At 42.8% G+C, this 26,035-nt stretch overlaps 1 protein-coding gene across 4 annotated transcripts in view; it reads right to left on the reverse strand.

Annotated features, from left to right (window-relative positions):
• The window catches only part of LOC100704929 (ABC transporter G family member 20), a 111,349-nt gene that overhangs the window by 23,705 nt on the left and 61,609 nt on the right, over positions 1-26,035 (reverse strand). For all 4 annotated transcript variants that reach the window (XM_019366590.2, XM_019366592.2, XM_019366591.2 and 1 more), the window contains 6 exons: positions 15,214-15,263; positions 12,121-12,177; positions 11,926-11,996; positions 10,283-10,371; positions 8,975-9,078; positions 3,986-4,145 (listed from right to left, as the gene is read on the reverse strand). In XM_019366590.2, the coding sequence (XP_019222135.1) occupies positions 3,986-4,145; positions 8,975-9,078; positions 10,283-10,371; positions 11,926-11,996; positions 12,121-12,177; positions 15,214-15,263 (531 nt within the window). The remainder of the gene's footprint in view (positions 1-3,985; positions 4,146-8,974; positions 9,079-10,282; positions 10,372-11,925; positions 11,997-12,120; positions 12,178-15,213; positions 15,264-26,035) is intronic.

Genomic DNA, 26,035 nt, shown 5'->3' on the forward strand with positions numbered 1-26,035 from the left:
CTTTTACCCGTTTGTTAAAAATTATTTCAGCTACTTACACTTTAATTGTCACATGTATTGGCTCACCCTACAAATCAATGAACTCAGTCCACAAAGCAAGGTCAGGGTTCAGTGCAGGTCAGTCAAGTTCCTTCACACCACACACCCTCATCCATGTCGTTGTGGACCCTGCTTTGTGCATTGATTTGGTGGTGTGAGCCAGTATTTTGGATAAAGTGTGTATAGAGGCAGAAGTGTGGGGCTTGATGTTCTATTCATTACAATTCAGTTTATTTGTATGGTGCCAACAAAATGAATGCCAGGGCACTTCACAGTGTAGGTTTAAGACCCTACAAAATATAACTAAGAAAACTCATCACTTGAGCATATGTTGGCTTTTATGATATAAATATGACATAATATCGTTATTGTTTGTACAACCATCTGAGAAAATAATGGATTACATGGTTTAGTAAAAACAAGTGCTTCCTCAATGAAAATATGTTTTCAGTTCTTTTTGGTTCTTGATTTTGGAAATGTGTATTTCAGCAGGGAAAAATCAGAACAGAAATAAAAAGTGGTGTAAAGCACATGAATTATTGTGTGTGTGTGTGTGTATCTATCTATCTATCTCGATCAATCGATCTTTAGTGGGTATATATATGTTTTTATATAAATAAATAAATGGTACCTTTTTTTTAATACAATACAATTTTTTTTTTTTTTTTTGGAACCCTCCAGTCTCTTACAGTATGTTACTGTTTCCTTAAATTACGGTAAATTACGACGTGTTAAACAGTAAATGACCGCCTGTAGGAACACGGTATCCTCTAGCAGAGATTAATATTTTTGGTACTGATGATGCGTAATAACGGTAAGTTACTGGTAAATATATTGCAGTTTATTACCTTGCAGCGGGCTTACAGTGACATACCGTGAATAAACGGTAGTATACCAATTTCTTAATCACAGTATAATGTTACTTTGTTGACGTAATTTACGACATTACGACATAACGGTATCTCACTGGCGACAGTGACGCCAGTGAGATACCGTAAAAAAAAAGCTACGGTGCGTTACCATAATTTGTCCAAGAGTATTATACCACAACAGCAAAAAACGGTATCGTCCTGCAGAACGGTAAGCTACCGTAATACGGCGTCACGGTATGACGCTGGCAACAGTGACGCCAGTATGTTACCGTAAAGTGGAGATGAAAAGTCTAACAGTGTATTATTACCCCCAGAAATTTATTTTCACTGACTCTTTCAATATCAACACCATTTATTTGAATCTTAGCATTTGTATTTAAACTACTATTTCCAAATAACATAAGTTTAGATTTATTCAAATTTAATGATAATTTGTTTTTATCAAGCCAGAACTTCACTTTACTTATTTTATTAGCCATATCCTCCAGTAAATTCTGCAGATCATCACCAGAGCAAAAAATGTTTGTATCGTCAGCAAAGACAACCATTTTTAATACTTTGGGCACTTTACAGATGTCGTTAATGTACAAGTTGAATTTTGGACCCAGAACTGACTCTTGGGGTACACCATAAGCAATGTCCATACATAAAGAGCAACCACCAAACTGCTTCCTGTTACTTAAATAACTCTGGACCCAATCTAAAACTACCCCTCTGACACCATAATGTTCCAGTTTTCTTATTAATATATCATGATCTATTGTGTCAAATGCCTTTGTCAAGTCTATGAATAACCCAGCCACATATTGCTTTTTGTCTATGGAATTTGTGATGTATTCTATTGAATCTAATAGTGCCAATGATGTTGATCTGCTTGATCTGAATCCATACTGACTCTCGGTGAGTAGTTTATGTTTATCTATAAATTTTTCCAGTCGGTTGTTAAACATTTTTTAAATAATTTTTGAGAATTGAGGTAGTAAAGAGACAGGCCTGTAGTTTGTGAAATGGTGTTTGTTGCCAGATTTGTATAGAGGTATAATTTTTGCTATTTTCATTCCGTCTGGAAATTGACCGGTTTGAAATGATAAATTACAGATGTATGCAAACGGTTTTATAATAGCCTCAATGACTCTTTTAACAACTATCATATCAATATCATTACAATCCAAAGATTTCTGATTTTTACATTTTTTTATTTCTATTTATATCTAATTGCTTTTTACTATATCTAAGTATATTAGTTAACCTATTTTTATAGCTTTTGTATCTGATTTCAGCATCTTTAGTTCTCTTTCTTAAGAAATCTCTGTATAGAGCATTTTTCTTTATACATGCATTTTGCAGACCTTTTGTTATCCATGGACAGTCCATATATTTATGTTTCCTACTATATTGCTTTATTGGACAGTTGGTATTGTACAGTAATGTACATATTCTAATGAATTCATTATACCCACTATTAACGTCCTGTTCCTGATATACTTCACCCCAGTTCTCTTTCAATAAATCTTTTTTAAATGCATTCATTCTTTCTTCTGTTCTTATTCGCCTGTACTCTTTTTTACTGTCCATTTTATTGATCTTGTAATTCCTATCATAGATTGTAAATCTATGAAGCCCACACACACCACCCTCTGGATCCTACAACACCAGGTAGAAAATGTTCCCCCTAAGCCAGAAGGGAAAGAAAAGGAGCACACACATGTAAAGACAGCTCTTAAAACGTGTGGTTATCTCAATTGGGGTTTCATTAAATCAGCAAAGATGCACAGTGAAGAAGATGCATGACGGACCTGACCATGTTTCAACACTTTTTGGCATTTTCCTTTATTCCAGTTGTCGTCTTAACACACACATGGACGCAGCTTTTCAACAGCATCCTGCACATAACAACAACAACCATTCAGGACCCAGTTCACGCCTTTTATGCCGGGGAGGCATGATGAGCTGATTAAGCTCAGGTGTATCAGCCTCCCCCACAGCTGCACCATGAACCACACCCTGCCACACACAGAAAAGAAGGTCAAACATCAAATTAGGGACAAACAGACGGACAAATGGAACAACACTGTCATCCCTTATGCAGCAGGTTTATCAGAGAAACTCAGGAGAGTCTTCTCCAAGCACAACATCCCAGTGTACTTCAGACCCAGCCATACACAAAAAAAACCCTGGTTCATCCCATGGACAAAACTCCAAAACACAAACTAAACAGTATAGTATATTCTGCACAGTGCAGCGAGGAGTGCTCAGACCTCTACACTGGAGAAACCGAACAGCCACTTCATAAATGCATGGCACAACATAGAAGAGCCACCTTGACAGGACAAGACTCGGCTGTCCATCTGAATCTAAAGGACAAAGGTCACTCTTTTGAGAATGCCAATGTTCACGTTTTGGGCAGAGAAGGCAGACGGTTTGAAAGAGGAGTGAAAGAAACCATCTATCTGGCACTGTCTGGCACCTATAATCCAGTTTTGAGATCCCTTCCCAGATGCCTTAATATCTACTCACATCTTGGTCATAATGCTTGGTTCATTTGATTTCAGTAAGTCACACTGGTTGGGTCAAAATCTCACAATGGGTTCAACCGAAACATCTGCTGAAAGTGATGCACACCTGTTTTCACACCTTGGCTCATATGATTAGGCAGATGATCAATAGTGTATCAACGACCCTCTTATTAAGGGACACTCCCAATAGGGCTTGAAAATCTGGGATTCTCCACCAAGTGGTCTTAGAACTGAATAATCTTCTCAGACAACAGGCGAAATGTCTTCAAGACACTTAAGTCCAGTCCATTTTCTTTCCAAGCTCCTCAGATTACTGACTGAATTTTGCTAAAGTGTGAGACTTTATTTCCACATGCATCCTCCTATAGTATCTAAAGTTTCGAGGTTCTATTCCAACTTAAAAAACAAAACAAAACACCATTTGCACCATCAACAAACACGCTTATATCCAGTTCACAAAGTCGAAGAGGATTTAATCAGATTCCCTGATTCAATGATGCTCAGATTTACTGTGCTTGAAGGCATTTTACACTCACAACACTCAATCTTACTGCTTACCACCAAGTAGAAGATTGGGCTGGAACAGTCCCGCAACGGCCTGGAGGGCATTCTGCTCGTCGTCAACGACAGATGAGATGACGAGGCCGAATGAGATGCCTGTGACACCCTGCAGCACCATCAGAATTATGATGAGCACCAAAGAGCCTTCATTAGGTATCTGCAGAGAGAGAGGGAGAAAGATCTATGAACAAGGATGAGGAAACGATAACAATGTTGAGTAAGTTGAGTATTTTCACATTGAAAGCAGCAGCAGACCTAAAAGTGGCAAAAAGCTAAAATAAAGCAGTACTTCCTGGGCAAATGCAGAAAGAAAACCTGCAGTCAGCTGAGACTGAAGAAGTCACTTGGATGAGTGACGAAACTCAACAGAATTTTAGCAGAAACACAACCAACTTTCTGGGATTGTTATTGATGTTTTCCAATGAAAACCTTTCCAACACAACATATTCCTGCACCAATAAAGCTGCAAGTGAAACTAATATTTAGTTTCACCATAAATAACAAGGAAAAATAGTGTTCACCCTGATTCTATACCAGTTAAATTATCCTGTGATGTTAAGTGTTAAATATTAAAGAGTGTTTGGTAAAATCAGGCACTGAGTTTAACTGTCTATCGCAAGTCTGTAATGTTACAGGAGTGCAATTCTAAATCACCTGGGGCAATGAGGACTCTGAATAAGTGGAAAACTCATTTAAGTAACAGAGGAAAAGACGAGAAGATGAGTGAAATGGCAAAATAGATCATTGTCACTGAGTCTGCCATCTATTTAGTTATTTCCTGTGGCCTCTCGTTCCATTTATGTTGATTATTGTTCTTAGTTCCCTGTCTGTTTTTCTAGTCCGTCCCTGTGTCTCTCTGGTTCCTTTGTGCCATGTCTTTGTAGTTGTGTCACTTGAGTCTTGTCTCCTCTTTGTGTTTTTTTACTATTTCACTTCTGTTCTACTCACAAGTCCCGTGTTCTGAATCCTTTTGGGCCCTAAACCTGCCTGCCACACAGGACCACATGACAATATTAATAATAATAATTTTTAAAAAAGCACTCTGATGTTCTGGACTTCTCTTCAGCCAAAAATACCACAAGAAATGGAAAGAAATATAACTGATAAGTAACTCTGGTTGGGGCTGTAAAAGAAATATTAAATTTTTTAAAATCACATAAAAACAGCACAACAGAGACTGGCAGTCTCCCCTCAAAAGATTTCAGGAGAAGTTCCTTAGCTAAACCGGGTGTGTGTGTGTGTCAGCAGCCTCCATGGAGTGTACACTTCCCGTGTCCCCTGACAACATGCAAAAATAAACCTGCAAGAGACCACATGATCACTTGTTGGCACAGCAATCAAGGAGGACCTTAATCAACACACACACACGCAATTTTATGCGTGTGCCCCTCTCTGATGTATGTGTGTGTGTGCAGAATTATAAGGCTTTGATGTTAGTCTAGATGTTGGGTGTCAAAAAGCAAGAAACATCCAGTTCATGTAACCCGTTTCACTAGGGTTACATATGTAGTAGCATTCCAGCAGTTCCCTATTCACATCCCTTTTTCCTTTATACCTTCTTGTTCCAGTAGCCTACTTCTCATCAGTATGTCCTGATTCCTTAACAGTTGACTCAGACCTTGTTAATACAGCCAACATCCCAGCATCAATTACATGTCTCTCACTCATGCACCAAGATAGGCTTTGGATAGTATGGGCCTGGACTGAGGACTCTGACTTGAAGCATACATATATATAAGGGAAGTGTTTTGTCATAAAAGTTTATTTCTTTCCACAGCTTTATTGTGAACAGATTCGGAGCATTACAGGAAAGTGGAAAGTGGCATGGTTTCTACTGTCATGGTCCAGATAAGGTACCTGTGTTTTTCCACGTTTTCCCTGTGTATCCACCTCTGGGCAGAGCCCTCATCAGTCCACTTGCTCACTTCACCTGACAGAAATCCCGGACAATCAACAAGGTAGTATTTAAGAGTAGTGTCAACATCTCTTCTCCGCAAGTTCATCAGCTAACCTCACATTAGTAACAAGCCGCTTTTGGGGGTTTTCATTCTGTGTTTTACTTACCTGATTTTCATTGTGCCTCTAGTCATCTCTCTGAACCATAATTCCACTAACCTGCATCTTGCATTCTCAGGATGCTGGTCGCACATTAAGACACTTGGTCTGTTTCACATTCCCAAATTCACTCCTCACCACCTGCCTGCCCTCCTGCCCTCCGGATAAAACAGGTCGAACTCTCTCCATGTCCCACCTTCCAGAACGCTCACTCAACCAGTCCCTCTCCCCACCCTGAGCTTCATACACTCCACCTACCAGGTAAAAAGCAAACCCAATCAGTATCACTATTTCCAGGCTCACGTTTCCTCCGCTCCCTTCCTAATCGGTCTCTCCCTCTGTCTGCAGTTCCATCACATCAGAGACACTTGCCCTTACATATCCTTGTGTTTGTCAATAAAGCTCAGTTCAAAGTTCAGTTAAATTCAATTAAATTCAATTTTATTTACAAAGCACCAAATCACAACAACAGTTGCCTCAAGGTGCTTTATATTGTAAGGTATACCCTATAATAAAACATACATTGTGAGAATCTTTATAGCTGTCTTCGCCTGTTTGAATCCACATTTGGGGCCAAGTCCAGGCATTCAGGCCCCCATAACAGTACAAACTGGCCAAATGAAAGATGGACCCAGTAGATCCAACCTGTGCAGCGATCTCCAAGCAGGGAATACTCTGTAATCACAAACAATTGATACAGTTCCTACTAAACCAATGCAAGTCTATCAGTGACACGCCTAGCCAGATCCCCACCATTCCTATGTCTGCACCATTCCCTGCTCCTGAGTGAGTCGTTTCACCATCGTTTTCGCAAGGCAAATTGGCCACTCCGAGCTCTCTCCGGAGGAACATCAACGACATTTTCTCGCCCACAAATGTTTCTATCGCAGGTATTCTGACCATTTCCTCACTGTTTGCCCAAATCAACCAAAAGGCTCCACCCGTTGGTAAGTCCTCGAATATGGGTGAGCGGATCTCTAACTCATTCTAAACCCATCTTATTATTACCTTTGCCACTAAATGTAAACCAGACCACTCATTCCCTACATGCTTTCACTGATACTGGGGCTGAGCAGAATTTAATAGACTTTAAGCTAGCCAAGCAACTGCATCTGTCTCTCATTCCCTTTGACCCTCCCATTCTTGCTACGGCCTTGAACAATCAGGTGTTGGCCCTTATCACCCATCAAACAGAGCCCATCATTCTGACCACGTTCGGCAACCACTGAGAGGTTCTCACATTCTTTACATTAAAATTTATGTCCAGACACTCCACTAGTTCTTGGCTACACTTGGCTAAAAAAGCATAACCCAATCATAGGCTGATCCAGGCACAAGATTGGTAGCTGGAGCGTCTTCTGTCTGGCCAACTGTCTCACCTCAGCTCTTCCCCCAGGACCTTCCGAACCTCCACCCATCGAGGCGTCCCCACCGGATCTCTTGTTAGTTCCTCAGTTGTATCATGATCTTCAAGAAGTCTTCATTAAGCATAAAGCACTGTGACTACCACTCCACGGGCCCTGTGACTGCGCAATCAACCTCATCTCCAGAGCTCAGCTACCTACCAGCCGGCTATACAGCCTGTCCTGGCCCAAAATGGAGGCCATGAAGAAGTATATCCGGGAGTCCCTTGCGGCTTGCAAAGTTGTTTGTTGCAAAGAAAGATGATATCCTAATATTCGCCAAGTCATTTCAGGAACATCGTATCCATGTTTGCTCTGTGCTGCAGCGCATTGTGGAAAACCGTTTATACAAGACTGAAAAGTGTGAATGTTATTATTTTAATTTTATGTCAGCTGTCACTTTCCTCAGTTACATCTTTTCGGGGGGGTGGGCAGGTGAAGACGGCCCCGGCTAAGATCCTTTCATCTGAACCTCTGAAGCCGAGGCCACTTTCACCAAGCTAAAACATTGTTTATGTCTGCACCAGTCTTTATTTACCCTGACAATAATTTCTGTGGAATGTAATTATGATGTTGGCAACCATGAACTACAATCCTTCACTATTTGGACTTTTACCATTTGAACTGACCATAAGAATATAACTCACCTGAGGACCACCAATAGGCTCAATGCCCGTCGGCCCGCAGGTCTCAGTTTTTTGGTCATTTTAATTTTTCCATTTCCTATCATCCAGGTTCCTGCAATGTCAAGCCCAATGTCCTGTCACACGAATTCACCACCAACACAAATTTCTCTGAGGTCACAACCATACTCCCTACCATCTATAAGGTCAACTACATTTCCTGGGACATGGAGGAAGTCATCTGTTGGGCTCTTCTGGATGAGCCCGTTCCCAGCACTGGTCCTCCCGACCAAAAGAGGTCCCTCTTTTTGCAAGTTCACTCCATGCTACATTGGACCTTATGAAGCTGAAACAATCAGTAGCCCCTCTGCTGTCAAACTGAAGCTTCCCTCATCCATGCCCATACACACTATGTTCCATGTGTCACAGCTCAAACCGGTGCATTCCAGCCTCTGATCAGTCAACAGGAGAAGACCCTTGAGGGGTGGGGTACTGTCATGGCTACCCGTGCTTTCCACGTTTTTCCCGTGTATCTGCCTCATGGCAAAGCCCTCATTAGTCAACCTGCTGGAGATCCAGGACAATCAACAAGGCAATATTTAAGACCAGACATCTGTTGTCCACACTGACTAAAAACAAACAGAAAATCAATTAAAGAAACAAACAGTGAGGTGACATCTGTTATACTGTGATGTTAAAACAACAGTGAGCTTTGTTTACATAACCAAACCGTTCTTTAGGCTGCTGTTTATATCATTCATGTCCCCTGCTGCTACTTTCTTCCCTGTGGACTTTAATTTTTACTGCTGCAAAGGCTCAGTCTTCAATCAATTCATATCAAAGCTATATCTGACCATATCTGTATTTTGCGTATCTGTACTGTTTTGTGATTTTATTGCTTCTACCTTGAAGACGAGCAGTATCATAAGAAGCAGCAGGATGATCTGAACGCTGATGATGAACAGCTGAGAGAAGAGGTGAGCCAGTATCATCTCAAAAGACCTCATGCCTGGTAGAAACACACAGAGAGAAAATACATTTTATTCACTAAGAAATTTTACAGTATTTACACATTTTACATTCACACAGAGTGCTGCAACCTTTAACCTTTAGAGCTGCAAGGATTAGTCACTTAATAGAAAATGAATCTGACAATCTGACCTTATCATTTGAAGATGCAGTAAACTACAAATGATTTTCATTTGAAATCCATAACTAGCTAAAAAAAAGTTATTCAAAACAGTAAAGCAGTTTATATGATAAAAACATAAAAGCTGAAGGCTTAGATTATTAAACTTTTAATTAAAAAAGGTTTTCCTTTTCTCGTGTCCTCTCTAAATACAGGATTTGAAATTAATTTAATTAATTATATCGTCTTGCAGTCAATGTATGAATCCCCTTAAGCATAAAAAAGGATAGACAAACTGCTTCTTTACACATTTTACTTTTGTGCAATTACTTAATAAATAATATTTATAATAGTTAATAACTACTCAGCAATATAGTACACTTTTTATAATAAAAATCAGTCGCTGTCACATCACTCACATAGCATTAACAGTTTTAAAGCTAAAAACAGCAGTATAAAAAAAGTTAAAGCTTCGTCGTCGTAAATTGCTGCTGTGATTTTGCTACTACCTCTATTGGTCATATCATACATTACACTTAAAATAAATTAAATGTATTAGATTCTTGTTGGTATTAGATGTTTAATACTAAACACAGGTTAGATTTATTTTACAGTTCTCCTATAGTAAATTATCCAAACCAATCCTCCAAACCATCTAAAAGTGAACTTTTGCTGTCAGACTGCCCAAAAAGATGAAATGAACAATAAATGAACAATGAACAATATGCTTCCTAAAGGTGTCATAAAATTACAGCATTGATGACAAAAAGTGGCGTGGCAACTAAGATCATCTGATCTGAAGGATACTTTAGGAACATAAGTCTACAAAGAGATAGCTAGATTCCTTTCCTTTTCCCTTAGATCTCCCGAAGTTGTTTCACAATAGTGTACAGTTGTGTTAAGTTTTAGGAGGTGGGTGGGCTGGGAGCACCTGAGTGTAGGTAAATGGAGTCCAGGCAGTGCTTTAATATAAGATAGAAATGTATATATTAAGAATTTTCATTTACTTCTATACTCAAAACTGCAAACATAGTTATTGTATTTGTGTGGCACTGTGGAAGCAATGTGAGTTTTGATACCTCACCTGAAACAAAGCATCTGTCCAACAGCCCCTCTTTCCTCTCCAGAACAAACGCGAGTGTTGTCAGACCAATGGCCTGGTAGAACATAATACTAATAAAGCAGGGATCAAGAGGAAAAGGAGAAGGGGGGAGTGAAACGGCAGGTTAGTATGTTGTTAAAAAAAAAAAAAGAAGAAATCTCAGTTATTATGTGTTACTGTCTGACAACCCATCCATCATTCCATTTTCTTACACTTATCGGGGGCCAGGTCGTGGGGACAGCAGCCTAAGCAGAGAAGCCCAGACGTCCCTCTCCCTGGCCACCTCCTCCAGCTTGTCTGGGGGAACACCAAGGTGTTCCCCCAGACAAGCTGAGAGATATAATCCCCCCAGCGTGTTCTGGGAATGCCTCAGGGCCTTCTCCGGGTGGGACATGGCCAGAACACCTTACCCAGGAGACATCCTTGTCAGATGCCTGAATCACCTTAGCTGGCTCCTTTCGATGAGGAACAGTGGCAATAAAAACTTTTTTCGAACTAATAAAGGCTTGTCTTTAATCATAATCTTTACTCTGAGCCCCTCCCGGATGGACAAACTCCTCACCCTATCTCTAAGGGAGAGGCCAACCACCCTTCGGAGAAAACTCAGTTCCGCTGCTTGTATCCACATTCTCATTCTTTCAGTCACTACCCAAAGCCTATGACCACAGGTGAGAGTAGGGATGTAGATCAACTAGTAAACACGATGGACCAGTTCAGCGTCCACATCACTGCAGCTGCAGCACTAATCTGCCTGTCAATCTACTGCTCCCCTCACTCATGAACAAGACCCTGATATACTTAAATTCCTCCACTTGGGGCAGGAACTCGTCCATGACCTGGAGTGGGCACTCCACCCTTCACTAAGGACCATGGCCTCGTCGCTTCACACTCAGCTGTGATCCACTCCAGTGCGAACTGGAGGCTGCCACCTGATGAAGCCAACAGAATCACATCATTTGCAAAAAGCAGAGATGAGATTCTGAGACCACCAAAGTGGAATCCTTATGCCACTAAATAGTATGAACAAAATTGGTGACAAAGGGCAGTCTTGGCGGAGTCTTCCACCCACTGGAAATGAGTCTGAATTATTGCCGGCTATGCGGACAAACTCCCATGCACCCTCAAGTATCCTCGAGAGGATAAAGAGCTGGTGCAGTACTCCGTGACTGGGACGAAAACTGGATTGTTCCTCTTGTATTCTATGTTTTAACTAATGGACAGACTGCCCTTTCCAGGACCCTGGCATAGACTTTTCTGGGGAGGTTGAGGAGTGTGATCCCCATATAGTTGGAGCACACCCTCCAGTCCTCTTTCCTGAAGACGGGAACCACCATCTCAGTCTGCCAATCCAGAGGTACCGCTCCTCAACACACTCTGCTACCTCTACCAATGACAGGTCAGTGGGAAGTATTCCTTCCACCGTCCAACAATGTCTTATGTTCAAACATGGTGTTTCTATGGACAAACTGTGGTTTGCACAAAAGTCCAGTAACAGAATACCTCTTAGGTTCAGATCTGGCAGGTCATTCCTCCCAGTCACACCCCTCCAGGTCTTACTGTTGTCGCCCAACAAGTAGTTTATTCATCTACTGCCCTATACTTTAACCAGCACACAGTTTACTGACCTGAGTGCAGCGCCAGGTGTCACAAATGCAGCAGAGACTTTGTTTTGGCTGCCGTAGATGGGCTTCTCAAACTAGTAGGAGAAATCATGAAAAATTTTACTTTATAATGTAGCATGTATAAACTCAACTACTTTAAATACAATATTGAGGGATTTTTTTTCTGGATCTCCTTTGACATCGTAATGCAACTCTCACCTTTACTGGCAGGGCAACCTGATACGCCCTGTCACCCAAATTATGATCCACAAAGGCCTGAAGATAGAAGGCAAAACATATTTAATGCATCTGTTTTTCATGTTACATTGCAATTTGTATTCCTTTAGACTGGAAGTGAAAAAATATTAATTTTTATTAGCTTTAAGTGTAATCATTAAGTATTAAATCAGATTAGTTCAACATTGTTTACATAATTTAAGTTCACATAAAGAAGATGGAAGGAACTCCACTGTCTGGAAGTTCTTCAAACCTGGATTTTTTTCCAATAGGCAGTAGGAGGTAACTCTGTTTGCAAAATGATTTTGCAATTTTGTACAAAAGTACATTGTCTTGGTTCTGAGTCTTTGGCCCAGTAGTTTGAGTTTTTTTGTGGGTTTGGTTCCTTGTGTTTTCTTATTAACTGTGTCCTGTATATGTGGTCCCCATTTAGTTCTGTCAAGCTAGTATGTCTTGGTCCCAGTTTTAGTTTCTTCCTCTTTTATTTTGATGGTCTCTCATCTCATGTGCATTATGTTCAGTTTTGCTTTCCCTTGTATCTTTAAGTTGGTTTCATCTCAGCTGGGTTTCCCCAGGTGTCTTTACTCTGTTGTAATATCCTGTTGTGTATTTAAGTCCTCTACTCCCAAGCAGCACCACCTGTGTTGGTCGACATCAACACCATCCTCTGGGTGGCCAGCTCAGAGGATGACCAGCGATAAGTTCTTGTCTGCTACTGGGTCTGGGGCAGGGGTTGCTGGATCCACATCTGTTACTCTGCGCGTGTGAACCGACACCAGGCAATCCAAGATCTCTCCCACAGTGAGCTGTTTTAATCACTGGTGTTCCTCATCTTGCTGAATTAGCTTTTCTAGAGACTGCTGTTCATCTATCTTAGCCAGCTCAGCCTAGGGCTGCTAATTGTGTTTCCCAGCTAGCTCAGCCTAACACAGAAAAAAAAAAAAGTTCTTTACTGTCAAACATCAAATCAGATTAAACCTTTTGTTTTACTTCAATAAATATTAAAATATTTTTTGTATTTGTGAAATGTCAGAGTAAAGAGAGAAAAAATTGTTATGTATTTTTTTTATTACTTTCATCAAAGTCAGAAGTATACATACGCATCCTTAGTATTTGGTCGAATTGGCCTGAAACCATTTCACTTGGGCCTGGTCAGAGGTCAGGTTTTTAGGCCTTGCTTGCACTCGCATTTTCAGTGCCGCCTACAAATTTTCTATGGAATTGAGGTCAGGGCCTTGTGATGGCCACTGCAATACCTTGACTTTGTTGTTCTTAAGCCACTTTTTAACTAATTGGTTGGTAAACCTGGTTTGATTGTCCATTTGGAAGAACCATTTGCACCCAAGCTTCAACATCCTGGCTGATGTCTTCAGATGTTGCTTCAATATGTCCACATAATTTTCTTTTCTCATGCCATCTATTTTGTGAAGTGCAGCAGTCCCTTCTGCAGCAAAACAGCCCCATAACATGATGCTACCACCCGCATACTTCACAGTTGGGGTGGTGTTGTGAGGCTTCAAAGCTTCCCCCTTTTTCCACCAAATATATCGCTTATCATTATGGCTGAACATTTCAATTTTTGTTTCATCAGACCACAGGACATGTCTCCAGAAATTAAGATTTTTGTTCTCATATGCAGTTGCAACTTGTAGTATGGCTTTTTTTTGGTGGTTCTGAAGTAATGGCTTTCTCCTCCCAGAGTAACCTTTCAGCTCATGGTGGTACATGACCATGGATAGTGACACTGTCTTCTATATGGTTGCACATTTTCTGAACGAATGAACTTGGGACCCAGAGGCATCTGGAAATTGCACTTCAGGATGAGCCACACTTATAGAGGTCCACAATTCTTTTCCTGATGTCTTGGTTTCTCTTGATTTTCCCATGATGTTAAAGAAAGAGGCTCTGCGTTTGGGGTGTGCCTTTATATGAATCCACAGGTGTGCAAACATTTAACTCAAACCCACAGTCTCTCTACCAGTCATATGAAAAGGCATCTGAGCACACTGTACAGCCATACTCATTGGAGGTGACGGCTGAGTGCTCTGCTAATCCAAACGGCATCCACTCAGACATGCTGCAGCTTGTGTCTCTTGAGGCTAGATCTCCAGCTCTTCTGCCTAGGCCCACTGCCCCACCGCCTCTCTGTCCACACCCATATGGAAAAGATATAAATCTTATAAGTTTGTATCTGTCTTGTGTGAAACTTGTATGAAAAGCATACAGGAGTGAAAACACATATAAGATCCCTTGAAGAAATTATATAAATAAAACTTGTATGTTTTGGATACTTACTAAAACAATATATGAAAGTGGCCACTTTCATGAGTAAATCATATAAGCCTTATATGATTCACTATATGAAGTAGGCCAAATCTGATGCAAGTCTTTTATAAGTGTTTTCTATTTCTTTTCCATATGGGCATGAATCCGAGCCTGTGGTCTCTGGGCCTTCCATGCTGTTGAAGCCTGAGAATCCTGAGCGCGTGATCTTCACACTACCTAAATCCAAGTCAGAGACTTGTGTGCATCAGTGTCTGTGCCATTGCCCACCTCTAGAGGGCCTCCATCTTCCACGTCGATGTCAACCTCCGAGGTGGCTATTGTCTCTGTTAACTCCGGCCTTGCATTTCCTTCACCGGTTTGCTGAGGTTCTCTCTGAGCTCCCAGCAAGCCCCCTGAGTTGCTTTAACCCTGTCATTGGCTTGGCTCCTAGGTTTTACCCAGAGCCCCGGCTGCCCCCCGGAACTGCTTTGTCTCTTCTGCCTAGCCCCATGTGCAGGCCAATTCTCAGTGCTATTATGTGTTTTACTTGAGCTCCTTGTTTTTCTTTATTTTTGTTTTCTTCTTTGGCTGCACAGTGAGACTTCTCTAAGGAGTATCTGATATCAAGGTGGCTATGTCCATCTTTTATAAACAGTCATCTCAAAGCTCTTCATAAAGTAAGGTAAAGACCTGACAACCAGGGTAATTCCCCTGAAACAAGAGCACTCAACCATGTGTATTTTATGTACACAGTATAAAACTACAAATGTGTCACTTCAGTCAGATTCAATGATGTTTATGCATTTATACCTTAAAGGCCTCCTGCAATTTCTTCTGCAGCATGAAAGCAATTTGTTGATCTAATAAGAAAAAAGGCAAAAAATTAGCAACTTTAACTTCTCACAGACAAATTTAGAGATCAATGCAATGTGTTCCTTTTACTAGAAGAAAATGTTTAGATTTTTTATGCACACACTGCTAAAAAAAGAAATCAATAAGAACACTGGATCTTGATGAACAGTCAAGAAGCGGAATGTCATTACTGACATGGATTTTATAATTTGTTAGGAACAAAATGATGTAACAAAAGAAACAAAAATCATCAACATTTGAGGGCTGGACTGGAAAATCACATACACATGCACAAACAAAAAACAAAAAACATCATAGGTTGGTCCAATTTGCAGGATTATGTGCGTCAGTAGTGTGTTCAGCCCCAGAATACCAACACTCCCAAAAATATCTGGATATGCTCCTTATGAGATGGTGGTTGGTGTCCTTGGAAATTCTCTTTCAGATTTGCATCAGGTACTGGTGCACGCCTGGAGAGTCTGTGGCTGCACTGGAATGCACTGATACATGAGATCCCACAGGTACCCATTGGCATTGAGGTCTGAAATCCAGAAATTGCCTTCCTGTATAAACTTTGGCCACATAAGGCTGGGCACTGTGTTACACCGGGAGCTACACCAGGAGGAAGCCAAGCCACCGTGGATGTGCCATTATGGAGGACCTGGAGCTTTCCTGATTGCAGTATCTGTGTGAAGGGTCCAGGAGAGATCCTCAGTGATGTTGAATCCAAGGAATTTGAAGCTGCTGACCCTTTCGACCTTGACACTGTCGATGTGCATGGACTGGTATTCCCCGACTGGTAATTTCCGGCAGTCCACTATCATTTCTCTTGTTTTGCTGATGTTGAGAGACAGGTTATTTTCCAGGCACCACTTGTACAGTGCCATCACCTGCTCTCTATAGGCCGTCTCATCAGTGAGTGATGAGGTCTATGATGGCTGTCATCCGCAAACTTGATAATGGTGTTGGACTTACGTTTAGCGACACAGTCCTATGTGAACAGGGAATATAGGAGGGGGCTAAGCACACCTCCCTGTGGCGTTCCTGTGTTTAGGATGAGTGATGAGTAGGTGTGCTTACCAACTTTCACCACCTGGGGCCTGTTTGTGAGGAAGTTCAGAATCCATCTGCAGATAGGTGTTTCCAGCCCAAGGTTGATGAGCTTTGAGGCAAGTTTTGAGGGGATGATGGTGATAAAAGCTGAGCTGTAGTCGATGAAGAGCATTCTTGTACTATGTATTCCCTTTTTCCAGGTGAGTGGGGGCAGTGTGCATTGTCAGGGCGATGGCATCCTCAGTGGCTCTGTTTGTTTGATAGGCGAACTGAAGAGGGTCCAGCATGTCAGGGATGGAGGAGCAGATGTGACCTTTGACCAGCCTCTTGAGGCATTTCATGATAATAGATGTCAGTGCAATAGGGCAGTAGTCATTCAGACAGGAGACCACTGATTTCTTGGGGACAGGAATGATGATGGATGTTTTGATAGATGTGGGGACCACTGATTGCCTCAGGGAGAGGTTGAAGATATTGGTGAACACCCCCTGCCAGCTGGTCGGCGCACGCTCTGAGAACCCGGCCTGAAAACCCATGCAGTCTGGTCCTGGACCTTTGTGAGGGCTGACCTTTTTGAAAGACCATCTCATGTTTTCTGTTTTGAGGGTTAAAGTTACAGCCTCACTGTGCTCCTGAGGATAGAGGATCTGCTCTTTGTTGTCTGTATCAAAACGAGCATACAGGGAGTGCAGAATTATTAGGCAAATGAGTATTTTGTCCACATCATCCTCTTCATGCATGTTGTCTTACTCCAAGCTGTATAGGCTCGAAAGCCTACTACCAATTAAGCATATTAGGTGATGTGCATCTCTGTAATGAGAAGGGGTGTGGTCTAATGACATCAACACCCTATATCAGGTGTGCATAATTATTAGGCAACTTCCTTTCCTTTGGCAAAATGGGTCAAAAGAAGGACTTGACAGGCTCAGAAAAGTCAAAAATAGTGAGATATCTTGCAGAGGGATGCAGCAGTCTTAAAATTGCAAAGCTTCTGAAGCGTGATCATCGAACAATCAAGCGTTTCATTCAAAATAGTCAACAGGGTCGCAAGAAGTGTGTGGAAAAACCAAGGCGCAAAATAACTGCCCATGAACTGAGAAAAGTCAAGCGTGCAGCTGCCAAGATGCCACTTGCCACCAGTTTGGCCATATTTCAGAGCTGCAACATCACTGGAGTGCCCAAAAGCACAAGGTGTGGAATACTCAGAGACATGGCCAAGGTAAGAAAGGCTGAAAGACGACCACCACTGAACAAGACACACAAGTTGAAATGTCAAGACTGGGCCAAGAAATATCTCAAGACTGATTTTTCTAAGGTTTTATGGACTGATGAAATGAGAGTGAGTCTTGATGGGCAAGATGGATGGGCCCGTGGCTGGATTGGTAAAGGGCAGAGAGCTCCAGTCCGACTCAGACGCCAGCAAGGTGGAGGTGGAGTACTGGTTTGGGCTGGTATCATCAAAGATGAGCTTGTGGGGCCTTTTCGGGTTGAGGATGGAGTCAAGCTCAACTCCCAGTCCTACTGCCAGTTTCTGGAAGACACCTTCTTCAAGCAGTGGTACAGGAAGAAGTCTGCATCCTTCAAGAAAAACATGATTTTCATGCAGGACAATGCTCCATCACACGCGTCCAAGTACTCCACAGCGTGGCTGGCAAGAAAGGGTATAAAAGAAGAAAAACTAATGACATGGCCTCCTTGTTCACCTGATCTGAACCCCATTGAGAACCTGTGGTCCATCATCAAATGTGAGATTTACAAGGAGGGAAAACAGTACACCTCTCTGAACAGTGTCTGGGAGGCTGTGGTTGCTGCTGCACGCAATGTTGATGGTGAACAGATCAAAACACTGACAGAATCCATGGATGGCAGGCTTTTGAGTGTCCTTGCAAAGAAAGGTGGCTATATTGGTCGCTGATTTGTTTTTGTTTTGTTTTTGAATGTCAGAAATTTATATTTGTGAATGTGGAGATGTTATATTGGTTTCACTGGTAAAAATAAATAATTGAAATGGGTATATATTTGTTTTTTGTTAAGTTGCCTAATAATTATGCACAGTAATAGTCACCTGCACACACAGATATCCCCCTAAAATAGCTAAAACTAAAAACAAACTAAAAACTACTTCCAAAAACATTCAGCTTTGATATTAATGAGTTTTTTGGGTTCATTGAGAACATGGTTGTTGTTCAATAATAAAATTATTCCTCAAAAATACAACTTGCCTAATAATTCTGCACTCCCTGTAGAAGTTGTTGAGCTCGTCTGCGAGAGACGCGGTGGACTGAATACTGCCTGTGTTTACCTTCTTGTAGTCAGTGATGCAGCGCAGTCTATTCAACAATCGCCTGGCGTCAAAGCTGTGGTAACTGGACTCCACTTTGTCCCTGTGGTCCTTTCTGGGCTTTTTTATGGACTTTCGGAGGTCATACCTGGCTGCTTTATATGCATCAGCATCCCCTGAGTTAAAGGCAGAGGTGCGCACTTTTAGCTTAGCACGAATGTCTTTATTTACCCAGGGTTTCTGATTTGGATTTTGGTGTTTTGGTGATGATATCGTCAATGCATTTTTGCAAAATATCCAATGACAGAGTCTGAGTTCATTGATATTGAAATCAGGTGCATCCACAAATATCTGCCTGTCAGTTGTCTCAAAGCAGACCTGTACGACCCCCTCAGCCTCACTGCCCCTTTGTAGATGCCCCTGGAAATTGTTGTTTCCTGTTTAAGCCTTTGTCTGTAAGCAGGCAGCAGCAGTATGGAACAATGGTCTGCCTTGCCAAAAGCTGGGCGGGGGAGGGGTTTGTAGCAGTCCTTGAATGGAGTGTAGCAATGATCCAGTGTTTGATCACCTCTTGTAGGGAGGGAGATGTGTTGGTAGTATTTAGGGAGAACTTTCTTCATGTTGACTCTGTTGAAGTCTCCCAGCACAATAAAGGCAGCCTCAGGATTTTTGTTCTCAAGTCTAAAAAAGACGTCATACAGTTCATCCATAGCTGTAGCTTTATTAGCATGTGGGGGGATTTAAACAGCTGAAAGGAGAACTGACCTGAACTCCCTCGGGAGGTAAAAAGGTGTAACTTTAATAGTCAGCAGCTCAAGGCTCTGAGAGCAGTACAGTTTTTAAGATACATATATCCCTAGCACACAGAGAGTTAACCATAAAGTTAACCAATGTTTCTGTTCTGTGTCCTGTGTACTGTTTGTTTGTATATGTGTCTTTCTGGCTGCTGTTACAACCAAATTTCCCCTTGTGGGACAATTAAAGGATTATTCTATCTTCTATAAAGCACACCCCTTCTCCCCTTTTCTTGCCTGAGTCCTTTGTTCGGTCTCCCCGGTAAACAGTGAACCCATCTGGCTTGATGGCGCAGTTGGGGACGCTGGGCTCCAGCCATGTCTCTGTGAACCCCAAAACACAGCAGTTCCTGATGTCTTTTTGGTGTTTAATCTGTGCGCACAGCTCATCTAGTCTGTTGTCTAGAAACTGAAGGTTCGCGAGCAGGATGCTGGGCAGAGGTGGTTTGTTGTTTCTCAGTCGGGTTCGGCTCAAAACTCCGGTGTGTTTCCCCCTCTTTGTTTTCCCTCGGCGATGCACGAGCAAACAAAGGATCCCAGGCAGCAGAGCATCCACGGTGTCGAAACCTGCCGTAAAGTCTGAACTGGCTGACGAACATAACTCCAAAAGTGTTTGTCTGTCATACAGAGTATATGATAGCGCTGTGCGCACAAAAATGGCAAGTAGTACAAAATAAATAATAAAATTTTTGCTGAGATGACTCGGAACTCTCGTCAATGCGGTCATCTTACGGTGCAACCGGATTTATTGGAACTCCACGAGAAAATGCTGCAACACATCACGAAGGAACAGAGTGTGTTTCTCCAGGTTGTAACTAAACTAAAAGGTATGTTTACCGCGGTAGTGCAGAAAGTGTTCCATCCTCTGCCTTCACTTGACGTTGCTGCTGCCTGCCCGCTACCTCCCTCTCCTCACCTATACCTTGGGAGCACCCACTACCAGTGCTGGAGTAATTTTTGGGGTAACTGGATAAGAGTGGAGGTTTTCTAACACAGTATGCTCTGGTCTGTGCCGAGGTTTCCTTCACGGTGGAACCGCTGACAGGGCACAAGCGATATTAAAAGCTCATCCTGAAATCTCTTATCACAAATTTCTGTATAAGTTCCGCTGTGTATTTGATAAAGGCTCCAACCCTGACATGGCTGCGCAATGGATGTTCACCCAAGGCAGGAGAAGTGTGGCAGATTTCTCGATGGAATTTTGAATTTTAGCTGAGGAGAGGGTGGGAGGAAAAAGCACTCCGTGGAGCATTCCCGAACAGCCTGATTGAAGAGTTTAAATGTGAGCTGGCCACAAAAGAATTTCCAAAATCATTGGATTCTTTTATTGATATGAGTGTTAGGTTGGATGACCATACGCACAAGTTTGGGAAATGGACTGGTGACCCTCGGCGGGCTGTCAGAGGTTTGAGCCCTTGTACGGGGTTTCAGTCCGCAGAACGGTGCATCGTGGAACACATGTCCACCGTACCATCCGGGAACTCTTCTTGTTTAGCACTCGTAATAACACAAACACAAAATCCTCCTTCTCTTGTGCTGTTTTGTAGCAGTGTATACACCTGAGACTATCAACTGTCTGTCTGTCCTGCACTCTCTTTTTCTTTCTCTCTGATTGTGGAATAAAAGTATGAACATGTATTTATAAGTTACACTTGTGTTTGAATCCTGCAGCTTATCACACATTTGATTTCTATGTGTGACAACTGCAAATGTCCAGAGTGAGGACAGACTGAGGGACCCACTGCTGCACATCACCTGTGAAGCTTTACACCCCTGATGATCTACCAGGACAAACTCAGCAGTGTGTGAGGAAGATGAGGGGGAAGAGCCAGCAGCAGCTGACAGATGGAGAGAAGAGACAGACTGTTCCCTGTTTGTGAAGGACTGCTAGAAAAGTTTAAAATAACAAATTGTCTGTCCTGAATCAGTCTTATTAGGTAATGTTCAAATAATTTTATCATTCAAGTGTTTTCAGTGTGCGAGAAAGTACTCAGGGTCTTCAAGTTAAATACTACAAATGGCAGTAACAAGTTTAATATTCAGAAACCTAAAGTATGTATCAGCAGCAGAATGTACCTAAAAATAAATGTCCATGTTTTTTGCAGTTATATGAAGCTTTGATTATTTTGGATTAGTAGTACTGCTGTTTGTTGCATCATATTGCTGTAATTGTTTGTATGCTTTATATATTTTAAGGTACGTTGATCTATAGTGTTACATGATATTCTATAAGGATGTTATGTGTTTTGTATACTTTCTGTCCATTTTGCAGAAGTCAGCCTGTTTAAGGCCCTGATATCTAGTCTGGATGACTTAAAGCAGTTATAACATGGTATGATTTTCTCACCCAATAATGGAATATTTCATATATCATTCTACTCTTCATTTTATCAAAAGCAGTTATCACAGCTCGTACATTTTCTTTTTAAACATATGTAAGCATTGAGCCAAATTTAGTAATGCCAACCTAATGAAAGAACAACATTTGTCTCTTATATATTATACATCTATACATACACCGTAAAAGACACTTGTCTTTGAGTGAAGATTTAAGGTGATAGGAAATATAAATAAACTGAACCTGAATCTTTATGGAAGCTCAGTATTTGAGCAAATTTACTGCTGTAATAACTAATAATGATTAATATAATAATAACTTTAGTCTCAACATTAGCAACATTAGCTAGTAAATAACAATTAGCCAATCTTAAAATGGCTGTTCAGTACAGAAATGAAATCCAACATCATGTTTTTACAGTCCCGTGGTCTCAGTGTCAGATACTTATCAAATCAAACAAAGCTCATATAAAAACAAACAGTTGACCAAAAAAATTTTGTCCTTCATTTCTATCAAACAATGCTGTATGAAACTAGTGATGTGCGATACCACTGATTTCCTTTCCGATCCGATACCAAGTAAAATTCAGGGTGGTATCGACGATACTGATCCGATACCGATACTTTGTACAAAAACTTATTTTATTTATTGTATCTTTTATTGTATCTCAAATTATAGCGTTATCATGATTACAGGACATCAGACTACTTGTTCTTATCACTTAATAATGCAGAATTCATCATATAGAAATAAAAAAAACTGAAGGTGGGTGCTATTTGAACACCTTGCCTGCCTGCAGCACTAAAGGACTCCGCGAGAGACGTCTGTCTCGCCCTAGCAGCACCTGTCCCTCTCCTCCTCTTCAGTTCGCCTCAACATACGATCGTCATATTCTGTGATATGATTTACTCTGAGGGGTTTGACAATGTTAGTGGTGTTGCCACAACACCTCACTTTCTTGCCACATGTATCGCAAACCACGTCTTGGCTGTTTGTGGAGGTAAAATACGTCCACACATGACTCCATTTACGCTCAGCCATTGTTGTGAGTGTGCACGCCAGGGGCTGGACACATTTATACAGCCGTATTTCGCACATGACTATGAAAGGCGTAAGAGGAAGTAGTGCCTTCCAATGTAGACAATCCGAATGATATAGTTTCTTTCCACTGTGTTCCTGTTAATGATAAACTACAAATTTACCCTAAATTACTAAAATATTGATATTTCAATATGAGAATCGATTCTAGAACATAAATGACTGGTATCGGAGGAATCGATATTTCAGAATCGATCCGCACATCACTATATGAAACGTTTGTAGCGGTTAGTATCATGGTTGCTAAGCAACCTGAGCAGCAATTATATCCACGCTCTTTGGTTCCGTCCAACAGTTCAGAAGTTTTGGCGAGAGATATGTGAAGACTTATCAAAGTGTCTGAAATGTAACATTTCAGCTTCCCCTTTAGTGCGCTTGTTGGGCAGCTTAGATTATGTCACTACAGAAACGAATATAGCCCATATGGTTTTCACTGCCCTATGCATAGCCAAGAAAACAGTCCTCATGAACTGGAAAAATAAAAATAATCTTAATTCTAACAAATATAGAAATTATCTAACAGATTACATTAGTTTTGATACAGCCTCTGCCACCACATCAGATCAATTGCTCTGGGCTCCTTTGATCAGCTCCATCACCTAGTGGGGGTGGGGGGGTCATAGTTTGGTCCCACCTTCGCTGTTGTGATTGGTGTGGGGGTAGGGACAGGCATGGGGCGTCGGGGGATTCCCTAGGAGCGTCTTCCTTGGAGGGCTCAATCCGGGGTTGTGGTCATGGCCTGTTAAGGGCTCTGTTGGCTCTTAGGTGATGGTTTCCTCGTGGCTGCATGCAGTGGGGCTAGGGGAGGGTCTGTGCTGATGGACGTGGGTTACTGACCTGGTAGCCTGGCTGCCCCTGGGTGGGTCTGGGGCGGGCGTGGGCTTCTGGGGTGCTCCATCTCTGGGCTGGGGCCCTGGCTGGGCCTTGGGGGCTTGGGTCCTGGTTGGTGTGTCGCCGGGGTTGTGGGCGGGTGGTTGTATGGGCGCTGCTGAACTGGGCCCCGGTCCGGAAGGGCCTGGGCCCCTTGCCCTGGTGGGTTCCCGCGTATGGGGGTGCCTACTGGGGTCAGCGGGGGAGCTGGCCCCAGGGAGGGGCCACTTGCCCCTCCCTTCCTTCCCTCCCCATCTCCAGCTGCCTCCCTCTTCCCGCTCCACCACAATCACCCACACATACAGGGCCTTGGGGTAAAGGTGTGTCACCAGGGTGCAGGGAAGGCATCCCCCCCTCTGTCCCCTTCTGGCTGCCTGTGCCTCAATTTTATCCCACAACTTAGACATTCACATTACTCACACTCTTATAACACATACATATAGGACCTTGGGGGGTGGGCACGCTACATGGCATCCAGATGACCATCAGGGTGTACAACTTCACCCCTGGTGTCGTTGCCCACCTCTCAATTTTAAATACACATATACATTGAGGGCTATCAGGAGGGGCTATGCACTTACCTGCTGCTCTCTGGCAGGTAGCTCCATGCCCTCCTGGGTTTTAAATGCACCTTAGAACACACATACATCAACACTATATATGAGCGGGCGGAGGGAGGTTTGGAGTCTTCACACACCCCCGTTCTCTGTTGCCTGTTGGGGCGGGGGGGCTGGGAGGAAGAGTTGGCCGTCCGATTGGGGTCTGGAATGTGGGGCCTCCCTGCTGCTGCGGAATAAGGGCGGTCTGCTCCTCTCCACCCCAGGGAAGAGAGTAACACTACTTGGGTCTGGGTGCAGTTTCCCCCTCTAGAGGCAAGGGTACCTAGACCTGGGGTATAGAGTACGCTTGGGGAGTGTGATTTTGTGTACAGTGTCTATTTATGTCTGTCTCCACGTTGGGTGAGTGCTCAGTATTTGCACATGAGAGCATGAGGGTGGGAATGGATGTTTCGTATCTGTGTGTGCCTGTTTGTCTGTGTCTATATGTCAGGTCGGGTATCAGACGCCACCTCTCTGGGGACATCTCAGGCCCTCTAAGGTATGGAGGCCTATCTCCCCCCACCACTCCCCTGCCAGTGGTAGACGCCCTCAGACATCGGTGCATTGGTGGTTCTTGGTGTCTGGGGATGGGCATTCAGATAAGCACCAGCTCACTCCTGGTGGCTGCTTGTCGGGGCCTGGAGCCTGGGTCTCGCTCGGGCCCCTTCGGGGGGTGGGGTGCCCTCGGCCTCTGGGCCTGGGGCTCGGTCACTCTGGCACAGCTGGCTGCCAGCAGAGCTCACGGGCACGTCAACCCCCCACTGGCTTCTGCTCCACGGCTGCTGAGTGACCCCTCATCTAGGGTTCTCCTCAGCTCTTTCCGGGAGAGTGGCACGGTTGCCCCTCCATTGGTCTTCCTTGGTCTCTTGTGCTCTGAGGGTCTCTGGATGTCTGGAGCCTGGACCTCCTCCATACCTGCTTCATGCGCTGGAGGACGGGGCTATGGCTCCTCTAGCAGATCATTACATGAAGGAACCTTTTGAATACAAGCGCGCTCATGCTCACAGGTGTACACACAGGTGCTCACCTACCTCAAAGCACACTGTGCGCTGTCGATTTTACGTGCTGCACAATAATATTCAATATTTAGTATTCAGCCAACATATGGGCGATCGTGGGTCAAAGAGTTGGCAGTTCGTCTTGTAACCAGAAGGTTGCCGGTTTGAGCCCCGGCTCGGACAGTCTTGGTCGTTGTGTCCTTGGGCAAGACACTTCACCTACCGCCTACTGGTGATGGCCAGAGGGGCTGATGGCGCGATATGGCAGCCTCGCTACTGTCAGTCTGCCCCAGGGCAGCTGTGGCTACAACTGTAGCTTGCCTCCACCAGTGTGTGAATGTGAGAGTGAATGAATAGTGGAATTGTAAAGCGCTTTGAGGGCCCCGAAAAGCGCTATATAAATGCAATCCACTATTATTATTATTATTTACTGTTATATTCACATAGATTATCGCGATGATGTTGTTTATTATATTGCTCTCTTTTGTTGCTTGTTTTCTCTTTTTTCTTTCTCAACAGGTGATCCAGGTGATTTATATATGTAGTTTTTGTCTCTTTGTTTTGTTTGTTTTCTTTTTTTGCCCTTTATCACCATTCCTCTTCCCTGCTGTTTTTCTTTCCCTACCCCTCTCTCTCTTTCTCCCTTTTCTTTCCCCCAGTCATGTCTGTCCCGTGTGTAGCAAATAAAAATAAAATAAAATAAACAATAAAAACAAAGGTCAATCAAATGGACCAATACGGCAAGGCCG

Source organism: Oreochromis niloticus, linkage group LG13 (genome assembly GCF_001858045.2).
Source record: "Oreochromis niloticus isolate F11D_XX linkage group LG13, O_niloticus_UMD_NMBU, whole genome shotgun sequence".
NCBI classification, from domain to species: Eukaryota; Metazoa; Chordata; class Actinopteri; order Cichliformes; family Cichlidae; genus Oreochromis; species Oreochromis niloticus.